At 40.5% G+C, this 12,925-nt stretch overlaps 1 protein-coding gene across 5 annotated transcripts in view; it reads left to right on the top strand.

Annotated features, from left to right (window-relative positions):
- RHBDD1 (rhomboid domain containing 1) overlaps nt 1-12,925 on the top strand; it is a 132,940-nt gene that overhangs the window by 76,844 nt on the left and 43,171 nt on the right. For 4 of the 5 annotated variants that reach the window (XM_026491810.4, XM_044381049.3, XM_026491811.4 and 1 more), the window contains one exon: nt 2,970-3,113. In XM_026491810.4, the coding sequence (XP_026347595.1) occupies nt 2,970-3,113 (144 nt within the window). Of the gene's footprint in view, nt 1-2,969; nt 3,114-10,183; nt 10,268-12,925 lie in introns of all 5 variants that reach the window. The other variant, XR_008956752.1, reaches the window with a different exon arrangement.

Here is a 12,925-nt window from a genome sequence, read left to right on the forward strand (position 1 = left end):
GGTTTTGAATTTCCGAGGATAGACAGGTAGAAGTGCTGCTTAGACCTTCTATAACAGAATGACTTTCCACAGGGGTTTGAAAGTGGTAATGAGTCATAAGGGAAAGTGCCCAATATGCTTTTTTGTGTAGCAATAAGATAATTGGCACTCTTAGGGAATTGGGCAGTCTCTCTGTTCAGGGATTGCTGAAGCATACCATGGTATTCAGTGACTTATCCATAAGTATTCTATTATGTTTTGGAATGGTTGCCCCTTTCTTTTGTTCTTTGTGAAGTAGACATATTGATTGTATTTTAACCATTTGCCCTTATATGAAGGGGTTTTTTTTTGTTGTTGTTTTGTTGGGAAATCTAGAAAGCAATATTCGTAGCAGTGCCACAGTCTTCTGTACTGTCAGGATATGAAACTTGCTCGTGGGTGTTCCCCAGCATAGCAGTGGGAGCTAATTTTTTTTTCATGGGTCGGTTGAGTAGAGACCAATTTGAGGAAGGTTGTCGATTTTTAAATTTGAATCCAGATCCAACATCAGCCCTACACTATTGTGAGGATTTGGGAAATTTGCTTCTATCCTTCCCCTGTTTTAAATACCATGATGTTAATATTCTGATATGGGAAGCAGGAGAGAGAATGTGGAAGTTGGGTTATTGGAGGTATTTAGTAAATTCCCACTAACTTTTTACTACTTTAGGAGCAAGGCTTGTCAGAATCAGTGCCCCAAATCCTGAACAATTTTATTTAATGTTTAATCATTCACTTTGTGATTTTCAAAGAAATTGTAAAATATTACCAAGAAAGAAGAGTGTTGTAATAATCAGTAAGAATGGGGAAGGGCTCTGGATAGACCACTGTCCAAAGAAGATGTACAAATGACCAATAAACACACGAAAAGATGCTCAATATCATTAGTCATCCAAACCATAATGAGATACCACTTACACCTACTAGGATAGTTATAATTACAAAGATAGGTAGTAAATGGAGAAATCTGAACCTATTGACGTACCTTTATGAAAGAAATGTAAAATGGCACAACTCGGAAAACATTCTGGCAGTTCCAACTGGCTAAACAAAGAAGTTCCGTATGACCCAGGAATCACACTCTTGGGTATGGACCCAAGAGAAATGAAAACATAGGTCCATATAAAAACTTATCGATGAAGGTTTATAGCAGCATTATTCACAGAGTCAAAAGGTAGAAATAACCCAAATGTCTATCAATTGATTGATCTGATATAATCGTGCAATGAAATATTATTTGTCCACAAAAAGGAATGAAGTACTGATTCATGGTACAACATGGACGAACCTTGAAAATGTTATGCTAAATGAAATAAGCCAGACACAAAACATCACATGTTCTATGATTTCATTTATGTAATTGTCCAGAATAGGTATAGCTATAGAGACAGAAAGTAGATTAGTGGTTACTTAGGGCTGGGAGGGATGGGGGATGATAGCTAAAGGGTACAGGTATCTTTTTGGGGGTGGTGAAAATGTTCTAACATTGGTTGTGGCGATGGCAGAACTCTGTGAATATATGCTAAAAGCCATTGAGTTGTACAATTTAAATTGGTAGATTATATAGTATGTCAATTATATCTCATTAAGAAGCTGCTATAAAAACATAACCAGAAGACACATAGAACATGATAAATATTCATGTAAATTTGTATGGTTACATTAGATTATCAGCTGAAACTAGATCAGTGTGTTTTATTATCATTTCATTGTTTATATGAAAATAAAGACTTTTGTTTGGCGTGCCTGAAAATTCTTATAGGAAATAGTTAAACTGTTTCCCTATTAATCTTGCATTTTATTTATAACCAGCACAAAAGTAAACTTTAAAATAGCCTCAGGACCAATTATCAAATATTCTGAATATGAAATATTAATTAACCAGGTTCTGCCCTACAGTGTTCCTCTTTTTGGCTTGATTGTATTTTTTTTCTTTAGTCTTAAAGCAATAAGAAATTTAAACTCTGTTGATGATATGGAGACCTATGACACAGGACCAAAGTAAAGGGTAGGAATGTTGATCAACAACAAAAAGCACATTAATTAAACATTTGAAAACTCATCCCCAAAGGGTATGATAATGGAAGGAAAGAAGGAATAAAGTTAAACAGACTCTTACTTCTCTCTCATTACACCAGAATTAGATTGGTAATCTTTTGGGGGAAAAAATTCTCTTCGAAACAAATTACATAAAAGTGGGCAATTAAAGATGTAAGCAGTAAACTCCAACCAACTTAAAAAGATTGATGGCAACACCTTGCAAAAGTGAACTCTGCTCTGTAATTGACCTTCATTAATGGGATATGTAAGTTTGATACTTAAAGCATTATTTAATGAGCAGGTTGTTTCTTCTCTCATTTTATCTAGCAACCAAAAAGTGCTATTAATAGAAACTGTGTTCTTTGACATAAAATTATAATTATAGTGACATCGCCTTGTATATCTCAGTGTAGTTATTACGGTCCAAAGTATCATACCCAGCACAGAAATCCTGCAGTATCTGCAATAATTGTTAGTCTGCCTCTCATGGTATGGAGCAGACAGAAAGACTTTATCTGCTATCATTTCAACCATTCCCTTGACTTCATAGAAAATTCTCCAAGTATTGTATAGCTCTAAAATGCAAGAATCCACTCCAGATGAAAATAGCTCATACCAGCCCCTCTCCAGTACCCTCTCAGACCTTCTGAATTAGTATCTTCTTCCTGTTCAGCTCATAAGGACTCACGCATGTGCAGTCCCACGTCGGGCACTGTGGGTACAACAGTGATAAGACTGTCACTGCCCACGTTCATGGAGGACTTCTCCATTTGTCATCTTTTCTTATTTTGAGGATTATTACTGTACTCAAAATGATGACATAGATTATTTTATTGTCTTTGCTTACAAATAGGGGGAATGGAAAGAACAGTATGTGGCTGTGTTCTGTAACCTTTTCCTTGTGCCTGTAGGCTACTCCAGATATCAGGATGATTACCCATATGGCAGGCCAGGTTACTCTGAAGATGTACCCAGGAACTATGATGCATACACAGCAGGACTGAGTGAGGAGGAACAGCTGGAGAGAGCATTAAGAGCCAGCCTCTGGGACCGAGGTAGGAATTTTGCGCCCTTCACTTATTTTAAAGCATACCTCACATGGTGAGATGGTCTGAAAAAGGACTATTTGTAGCAAATTAAACTTTAAATAGTTTATAAAAAGGATATGTAGATGAAAAAATGTGTGCAGATTGTGATTTCAAAGAATGGGGTGTGATGCCGTATTCCCAGCACCCTAAGCTAATAAGGTGCCAGACTATGTATGTATTGTTAAAGTTGTTCTTTTTATAGGCCCGCTGTGCTCCTCAGTGCCTTGGCATTAAAGTCAAGAAACTTAAAAAAAAAAAAATCTTAGGTACATGAAAAAAGGAGTCTACTTTGGAATTCATATCTACAAAGCAGGCCGTATGTCACTGTATATATCGAAGTGTTGCCCACAAACCTTCCCCAAAATCACATGGACAGCTTGGTGAGAATTCAAACTTAGGCTTCTACTCCAGACCTACGAAACCAATCTCTCTGGGAGCAGAGCCTAGGAATTTGTATTTTCAACAGGCCTTCCAGAAGATTCTTTTACAGACTGATACATGAAAACCACTGTATTTATCTTGCCATCTTTGGTGTGGATTTGGCTTACTACTGTTGTTATTGTTTTAGTAGTGACGAGAAACCATCCATTCATTCATTCAGTAAGCATTTCTGAAGGTCTTACTATGTTTCTTGGTCTGCGTTAGGTACCATAGGGAATACAGAGAGGTAAAAGATGTACTCTCCCTCAAAAAGTTCACAGTCTCAGATAGAGGAGATGCCTGCTAGATGCCACACCAGACAGGTAACCGTAGTATCAGGTGCTCGGGTGAGAGTGCTCAGCTACGAGAGGCTTAGGCTGAGTGCTGGAGGCAGGGAGAAGGGACGAGCTCTTCCTTCACTAGACCTACCAGACTCTCAAAGAGGACTTAGACCTTGAAGAACGCGTCGAATTTACAGAGATGCGGCCAAGTCAGTATCACACAGACAGGCAAGTAAGGGCGTGGTCAGCCAGCCCTCACTTCGGAACGGAGCCTAAAGAGAAGAAGGGGAAGAAGAGTGGGGAGCGGGGCTACAGCTACAATCGAGTAGGCCAGGTGGAAAATGGAGCTGGTATGTGCTGTAAGTGCCAGCAGAGTCCTGCATGTAGGAGTGATGTGATCAGAGCTGTGCTTTATGAATCTGGCAACAGTCATTCCACAAAAAAGGACTACGCACCTGTGGGGGGCACCGGGCATCATGCTAGATGACAGGAATCCATACATATGACAACCTGACTTCTGACTTTAAAGAGCACAAACAGCAGCAGTGTGCATGGAGGTAGAACGACAGCAGCAGTCTGAACAAGAAATAAAAGCCCAAAATGAGGAAGGGGGCGGGGGCAGGTGTGGGGAACAGAGAGGGAGAGTAAGTCAGTACTCCCTGGGTGAAGAGGAATTGGGGTGTGTAAGTCATCTATTGCTGTGTAACAAATCACCCTGACATGGCTAAAACCAATAAACATGCCTTCTTGCTCTTGGGCTTGTGAGTCAGCTGGCCAAACTTACGGGATCGTGGCCTGTCCACAGTGGGTCACGTGGAGCTGGCTGCTCTGGAATCACCCCATGGACTTGCCCGTCATCTGAGGCGATGGTGGAGGTGAGGCCGCACACCCCACCTCGTCCAGCAGGGTGGCCCAGGCTCATCTGCGGGGCCTCAGCCCAAGGGTTCCAGGAGAGTAGAAGTAAGTAAGACTTGTGCTGGTGCCCCGCCAAAGCCACTGTATTTTGTTGCTGAAACAAGTCACTGCCCAGACTGATGGGATTCAGAAATAGAGTCCACCTCTTCATGGCAGGAGCTGCACAGTCACATTGCAGAGGGTGTGGATGGAAGGAAAAGTAGAGAATTAGGGCCATGCTCATAATCATCATATCGCATATACTCAATGGTTTACTAGTTTCACGATCGCAAGCAGCATGCCTTAGCCTTTCTAATTTTGGGGGGTAGGGCCCCAGGGCCTGTACTAAATAAATGTTCATGGTTTTATTCCTATGCACACAGGAGTTGAATCACTAGTAGGCGAGACAGGAAATATTATGGGACAAGTAAGGTTGGAGTAAAGCTACTGAGCTTGGACTTTGTACCAGACTTCATTTAGGACCCCAAAGGGAGTGTGGGAGGGAATTTTTTGAGGCGATGTAACTATTCTGTGTCTTGATTATTGTGGCGGCTACAAAACTCTGTATTTGTCCGAACTCACCTGCCTGTACATCAGAAAGACTCAGTTTTCCTATGAAGAAATTTTGAAGAGATAAATAAAAATTAATAAGGAACCCAACGAAATAACTGGTAGTCCTGCAAAGACCATCAAGGATTAAACAAAAAACCATCACTTAGAAGGTTATTGAGAGACAGGACAGTGATAACGTATCGTCTCATGGTGGAGACGCTAATAACAAAGGGAAAGATGTACCTTCGCGACGGAGAGATTTGGCAGTCGCCTCCTGAATGCCGTGCTCGTGCTCAGCAGTGTTATCAGTGAGGCGGCCTGTTGTGAGTCTCCTGATATGATGCAGTATGAGCAACACAGCATCGTGTTCTTGCTACGACAGACTCTTGCTACAAGTGTTTAACCTGACTCTGAGTCTTCCAGTGTAAGCGTCAATATGCAGGAAATACATGGGATAGAGGAACAAGCTGAGTAACACCACGGACAAAGAGTCAGACAAAAATGGGATTTCTGCAGTTCAAGGAGACTGGTCTCCTGGAGGGAAAAAAATCCATGTCAAAAAGAAAAAAACAGGGTATGGTTTTATATTATAAGGAAGTAACAACCATACATAACATAAAAAACTTGAAAAACTTACCATAAAAACATTTTTTTTAAGATTTTACTTATTTGTCAGAGAGAGCACGAGCAGGGGGAACAGTGGGCAGAGGGAGTCCCTATAAAAACTTTTTTTTTTAAATAAAATGGGAATTTTGTATTTGGACTAGATATTAGAAGTTATTAGGGAAGTAATTGGACTTTCTTGGATGTGATAATGGTATCATGGATAAGTAGCAGAATGTCTCTTATTCTTGGGAGATACACACTGAAGTATTTAGAAGCCAAATAATGTGATGTCTGCAACCTACGTTGGAAGGTCAGCCAAACAGCCCTGTCCTGTCTCTCTCACCAGCCCCCTCCACAAGTACTACATTCAAATACATTTGGAAAAGACCGCAAAACCATAAACATAGCAAACTATACCCCGTTAAAGATCCAGAATGGCACTGGTATACTGAGGATTCTAATTAGTTCTGCAATGAGGAAACCAATTTATTAAATTAATGTTTTCTAAGAGCATGTGGAACTAGTTCCAAGAAAACTGACCTAAAGAGACTTAGTGAAGTGCATCATACAGTAACAGGTAGCAGCAAAGGAATTAGCTTTACAAGTTGTTTGTGTTCATTTCAGTTCTATTTTCTTTAAAACACTTTGTGATTGCCTTATTAAGAACAAGAAACCAGAGACATTGTTTTAAAGGCCTTAATATTTCTTAGCCTTTTTTTCCCTATGAAAAAAATACTTGGTTCAAGTTTTATTTTGTAAAATTCTGACCATATATACATACTGTTTTGTACCTTACTTGCTTTCATTCAATGTTATGTTGTAATCAGATTTTCATACCACTAAATGTTGTGAACATTCAGATCCTCCATGTATTATCTTAGATTTATACCTAAGTATGTTTTTTGGAGGGGGAGGTATGCTATTGTAAAGAGTAATTTTTAAAAGAAAATTCTGTATGTTGAGATTATTTTTTTTCTTCTTTAGTCTGTTGACATACTAAATTATTTTGATTTTCAAAGTTGAAGAAGGTTTGCATTCCCAGGATAAGTCCTACCTGGTTGTGCCATTTTATGGCCCACCATGGTGAAAATGCCCTGTGCCCCGGAAACAGACGTGTATTCTGCTCTGGTTGGGTGGAATGTTCCATAAACATTGATTAGGCTAACTTAGTCTAGCTCACCCAGGTCTTCCAATCCCTTCTGATTATCTACTTGTTCTATTGCCTAGTGCATTTCGAATGAAACAAATTGCTATCAGTGATACCGAAGCCTATTGTTGCTGTGCTCACCCTCTGTACACCAAACACTTTCAGCGTCCTGCAGTGTTACCTTGTTCTTTAGGGTGGGGGCTGATTTGCTGATGAGGTGTACTCAGTGTCTGCTTGACCTTGGCTTTCAGCCCTTCCTCTGCGCTGTGGCTTGGGTAGACTCCCCATCCGCTCTCATGCCTCTCTCCCGGGGGACTGCTGCTGCTGCTGCTGCTTCTCACTCTGCACTTCGCAGTCTAGGGGTGGGAGGCAGTGGGGTACACCCTGATTGGGCCTTGATCTCAGTGACTGTGTGCCTCTCTTGGAGGTGTGGCCTTCTGGGTGTTCCTGGCCCTCCTCCAGGTTTAGAGGTCCCTGTTTATTTCCCCTCTCCTTTCCTAAGCTGCATAGTTTTCACCATTTCCGTTAGGGAAACAGTGGTTTTTGCCTTTCTTCCGGGCACTGGACGTTTTTTGTGCCGTGAGGATAGATGGAGAAGAAGGATCTGGGCAGCCTATTTTACAAACCTTTCCTGCAAGGGCTGCTGTTCTTTCTCCCAGGACTGAACCAGGAATGACAAAGGATGCTTTCCGGGCACTCTCACCTGTCCCTTTTGGGAGGCCTGTCCACCAGAGGTTCTGAGAAGAGCCTAAAAGTGGGTGTGAGTTCTTTTATATTGTAGCCCCCAGTACACTTTGTGTTATGTGTTCTCTGAATACGTCGTGTGTTCTCTTGCTAGCTCACACTCAGCCTTTAGCAATTTGTTCATGGTTTTGGCTAAATTCTTTTTATTAGTGTCCGGTGGAGTCTGACATAGGTGAGCAAGTGCTCCGATACATTTTTAGGTCTCTGTTTAGTTAGTTGTCTGACTGCTTCAGCTCTGTGATGGGTTGCGAAAAAGTCACTAATTTGCAGATTGTCTTGCATTTATGTTTATTATAAGATAGGAGTGATGCTCCTCCTAGCTTTCTACACCCCAAAGGGAAGCTGGAGACATTCCTTGTTGTTCGTCAGGGTTCGAATCTATCATTCTTAGTATATTTATTTACTACCTTTTTTTTTTGTTTAAGTGAAGAAGATCTTTCCCTCATGAAGTAGGTAGAATCTATAGTCCTTTTTAAAAAGCCTGGGTAAATGCGTAATTTTTTTTCTCTTGGATTTCCAGTCTTCAGGGTAAAAGTTAGTGTGCTAGAGTAACACTGAGATTTGAAAGGCCAACTAATAGAAATTCATTTGGTAGAATGCCAGTCCTGCAAGAAACATCCAGCACCAATTAGTTTCAAACTGTTCTTTAGTTAAATATATTGGAGGAGTAAATTAAAGAATCAAGGTAGCACCTTTTTAAGTTCAGAATGTGCTGTGGTCGTGGTCCTTACCAGTACTTGGCCATACAGGCCCAGAAGCTCATGTTGGTGATAGTAATACCAAAGTAGCCCTTGTAGGAGAAATCTTGAAATCCCTATTATTTCAAGGAGCGTGCACGTTTACTACTATCAACAGAAATCTTGTTCTGTTGGCAGTCTCAGCTTTTATAAGCGAGTCCAAGAGGCAGCTGATACCACAATAATAGAAAAATTCTGGAAAAGAGCCATCTCTTTCTTTGAGTCAAAAGGCAGATGCCAAGTAGGAACATTAGCTCATTGCATTTTCCTCTCTCCTCTCCCCCACATCCTTCCATGTATAATTTGTGCCTTTTTTTTTTTTTTTTTTAATAGCCTGCCACCAAGTTCAGCTGGCGGGTGGGTACAAAGCTGTGTCCTTTTCAACCCCCAACTGCCAGCCTGGAGCATGTGTACTGGTTAAAGCTGGAAATCCTTACTGGCAAGTGGCGTAACTTGTGCTGCTTTTCGTAGACTCTTCTGCAAGGCAAATGGCCACAGTCACACTTTGGCTCCCTCGTGAAAATTCTAAGCTGATCTGTTACCCGCCTCCCCCACCCCCACACGGTACAGTTGGGGTTGCTGGTTAGCCATATGTGAAACTATGGTAGAATATACTACAAAGGTCTTGGCTTCAGAACGAGACTGGTTGCTGCTTTGTCTTTCCATCTTTGGATGTGAAATTACCAGGGAAGCCATTTTAGAAAAAAGAAAATTTAGGTTCCAAATGAATATCTAATGCTTTTGTTGTTAACAGATGATTTGACAATATCTTTGAATCTTGTTTATAAGCATTATGTGTTTGTAGGGACCAACTGAGACACATTTTCGGTAAAAAAAAAAAAAAAAAGAGAACTCCCATACGTTTTTCCTTTTACTGAAGCTACACCAATGTATATAAGAGCAGCATTTGTCTTGTTTCTTTATTGTGTGAACATTTTTGAGAAAAATGAAATGCATTATGTTCATTCTTTTTCTCTTTCCCGGTCTAGTACAAAGGGAAAATGATGGGAATGTCAGTGTCCTGCATTCAGTCCTGGCTTATTAATGAACCAGCTTTACTTGAGGTGTGAATGACTGAATCTAATCAGACCTTTGTTTTGTTGTGTTTTTTTTTTATAGTAAAGAGTTGAATTGGGTCCTCTCTTCCTTTTCCGTTATTCTGTGGTAATGGACTGAGAAGGAGGGGTGTAGCTAGAAAGGGGTGGCGGCACTGGGAACCGTCAGGAATATTGGTGTGTGACATGTAGATCTCAGGGCTCACGGATGAAAGACCGTTTCAGGAATGTAAATTCACACAGCTATCAGCAGCAGACCTCAGCCGATCCACACGTGGATTGCGAGGTGGTATCTCATTCAGTTGAGTGATTATACGATCCTTCCTTGGCGCAGTGCAGGCATAATACAGTTGGGCCGTTTTTAACATATGCAAATGTTTGCGGCTGGCCTGCTTGGCTTCGCAGAGGCATTGGAGGCCAAGACAGAGATGTACAACTAATTCTGTGTGACCACTTCACTTTTTTTTTTTTTTTTAAAGTAAATTGGTGTGTTTTCCCCTAGGAAAAGTTTCTATGTAATGAAAAAGTACCATCTGCCAGATTGTCTAAAAGCGGTTTCATTGCAGAACACTTACTTTGGATTATGATTCTTACTTGCTAGTCTGTGTTGGAGATTCTCATTTCGGTGAGTGAAGTTGGATATTCGAGACTGTGTCTAGATGTCAAATTGTGCACATAAAGAAACGTAAGTATAATGAGTTTTAAAATCTGTGAAACATGTGAATATCCCAGCCAGGGAAAAAATAATGAGTGGACCAGAGTTCTGTGTAGGTCCCTATTGTAAAGGAGCCAGCTTCTCTTGAGGTCCCAAATTTTAAAATATTAACCAATAGCCTACTGTTACTGGAATAACAAAATAGAAATAAAGATACATGAAATTTAAACATATTTGGGAACTTGACAGTAATGGTTTGTGTATATTTATAATTTTTCCTCTGCCACCCCCTACAATCCCCATTTATTGAAAGCATTATTCAGATGTTAATGAGTAGATTTAACAATAAAAGTAAAAACAAAACGCTAATGAATTAATTCCACCCACCCATGTCTCCCCCCCCCCCATCCTCCCCACACTTAGAGGCTACCAAATCTTAACGGTTTCAGAAATATTACCTTGCACATTCATGTTGCTCAGATCATCATTCATTCTGTTACTCAGCAAATCCTCATTTGAGCCTCTTGAGCCTCTCGTATGTGTCAGATATTGTTAAGCATTGTAGGCTACAGAAAGGAAGGCATCCTGTTCTTTACTATCAAACCAAAAATAGTATTCTTTTTTCTGAACAATGGGAGATTTAAGGGACTTACTTCACTTCAGCTAACCAATATATTAGATTCACGAAAGAGATATAGTAACTTTTGAAATATTTTTAAGAGAGAGCGACAGAGAGAGAGAGCACCAGTGGGGAGAGGGGGTGGGGAGGGGCAGAGAGAGAATCTTAAGCAGGCTCCATGCCCAGCGCGGAGCCTGCCCAGGGCTCAATCTCAGCACCCTGAGATCATGCCTGAGCCAAAATCAAGAGTTGAACGCTTAACCAACTGAGTCACCCACATGCCCCTACTAACTTTTGAAATGAGGTGATCACTTTACTTACCTATCTGTGAAATATTTCAGCAATCACGATTCCCTAAGTTATATAAGAATTTTATAGACTATCAAGGTTACTAATACAATGATTTGTATACTCAAGCTGTCTACACAGTAATCTCAGGAGTAATTGATGTGTATATTTAGTATTTCATAAAATCCAATAATTGCAGAAAATGATTAATTTAGGCCTGATTAAGAAACTCTTGTTGTTTCTACAAAAATGTATTAATTTGGAAAAGAGATCTCAAATAGTGCTTTGAAAGTACAGTGGATCTTCCATTCTTATTAATCAAACAATTGAGGGTATGAGGAAGTTTCTAATCCTACGTATTTATACTAAAATATAAAACAAAACGTGTTGTTTTTATTTTTTGAACTGAAGACCCAGACTTTGTTACATAGATTCAGTAGTTGATATTTTTAGTGAATCAGATTTTATTTTCTTTTTATTTGAGCCTTTTTGATTCCTCTCTAAGCATTATAATTACATATCAAAAGTATATGTAATGTTTTGCATGACTGTGCCTTAATATTCCTTCTCCATCTGTGAGTTGGGTGATGATACCAGTATTGAGTTTGGTGTCTGTAAAGAGTCACATTGTTGAGCATATTAAGCACGTGACTTCAGTTTAAATCTTGGGGAAGGATGTGTTACTGTAATCCTTTGCTTAATTTATTTAAATTATTTTTAAAGTCAGTGATGAAAAATGAGACAAAGCCGCACCATTTTCAAATGAAACTGTGATATGCTGGCACTGAGCGTGACCTTAGAGGTCATCATATCTGACACCTGCTTTCACCCAACAAGGAAACAGACTCGGAGAAGCCCATCACATCTATATCCATGTCTGTGAACTTGGCCTCGGTTACTGTTGACAGTGTCCTGCCCTGGGGATGCAGGTGTGAAGTAGGCAGGTGTGAGGGGCCTGGGAGACAGGACCTCCCTAGAAGGTGCTAGATTGGACCCATATTTCTAGGGCGTCCACGAGGCCACCCTAGAGCTGAACCCCTGCGTGAGCCTTTTGGTCTCGACTGCAGACAGACTTTCAGCTTTCCCCTGCCGCCAGGGGCAGAGTCCACCTGGCCTTCAAGGGAGGGGGGAAGTGGGTGAGGAAGTGTGACAGGTGGCTCTCACATATGTGCGCTAACATCTGTTAAGATGTGTGTTGTGATTGCTGTGTGGGTCTGCTTTTGTTTTGCCATAGGAGTGAGCAGCTCTCAACTCCTTTTCTGGAAGTTCTACCTGAATTCCAGATGTCCTGAGGTAGATGGTGCTGAGGAACTAAGACAGGCGATGATGGGTACCTGAGCCCATCTATCACAGTCTTCTACTATTTGGGTAGTTCTAGTTATAAAAAAAAAGCAATATATATTCACTGTGGAGAATACAAATAGGAAAAGAAGACAATAACCTATAACCCCACCACCCAGAGAAAAACCACATAACTTTTGAGGTGTATCCTTGCAGCTACCCATAATATAGGCGCCCAAAAGAAAGCACCGCAAATGTTTTGGTGAAATTCTTTCCAAGTCAACAAGAATTAAGTGCCTGTCCATGGTGCTAGGAAGGTTCACGTACCCCATACTGCGCTTTGAAATAAGCATTTGTAATTATCTTCATTCTTTCAGACGGTGAAGCGGTGGCACAGAGAAGTTAAATGATTTGCCCAGAGTCACATTCTAAGTGGGAAACAGCAGGCAAGGAGGCCAGACTTCTCTGTTCCTAGTTGGGACACTTTTTTTTATCATACA

The sequence above is a fragment of the Ursus arctos genome, unplaced genomic scaffold (assembly GCF_023065955.2).
Source record: "Ursus arctos isolate Adak ecotype North America unplaced genomic scaffold, UrsArc2.0 scaffold_1, whole genome shotgun sequence".
In the NCBI taxonomy this organism is placed as follows: domain Eukaryota; kingdom Metazoa; phylum Chordata; class Mammalia; order Carnivora; family Ursidae; genus Ursus; species Ursus arctos.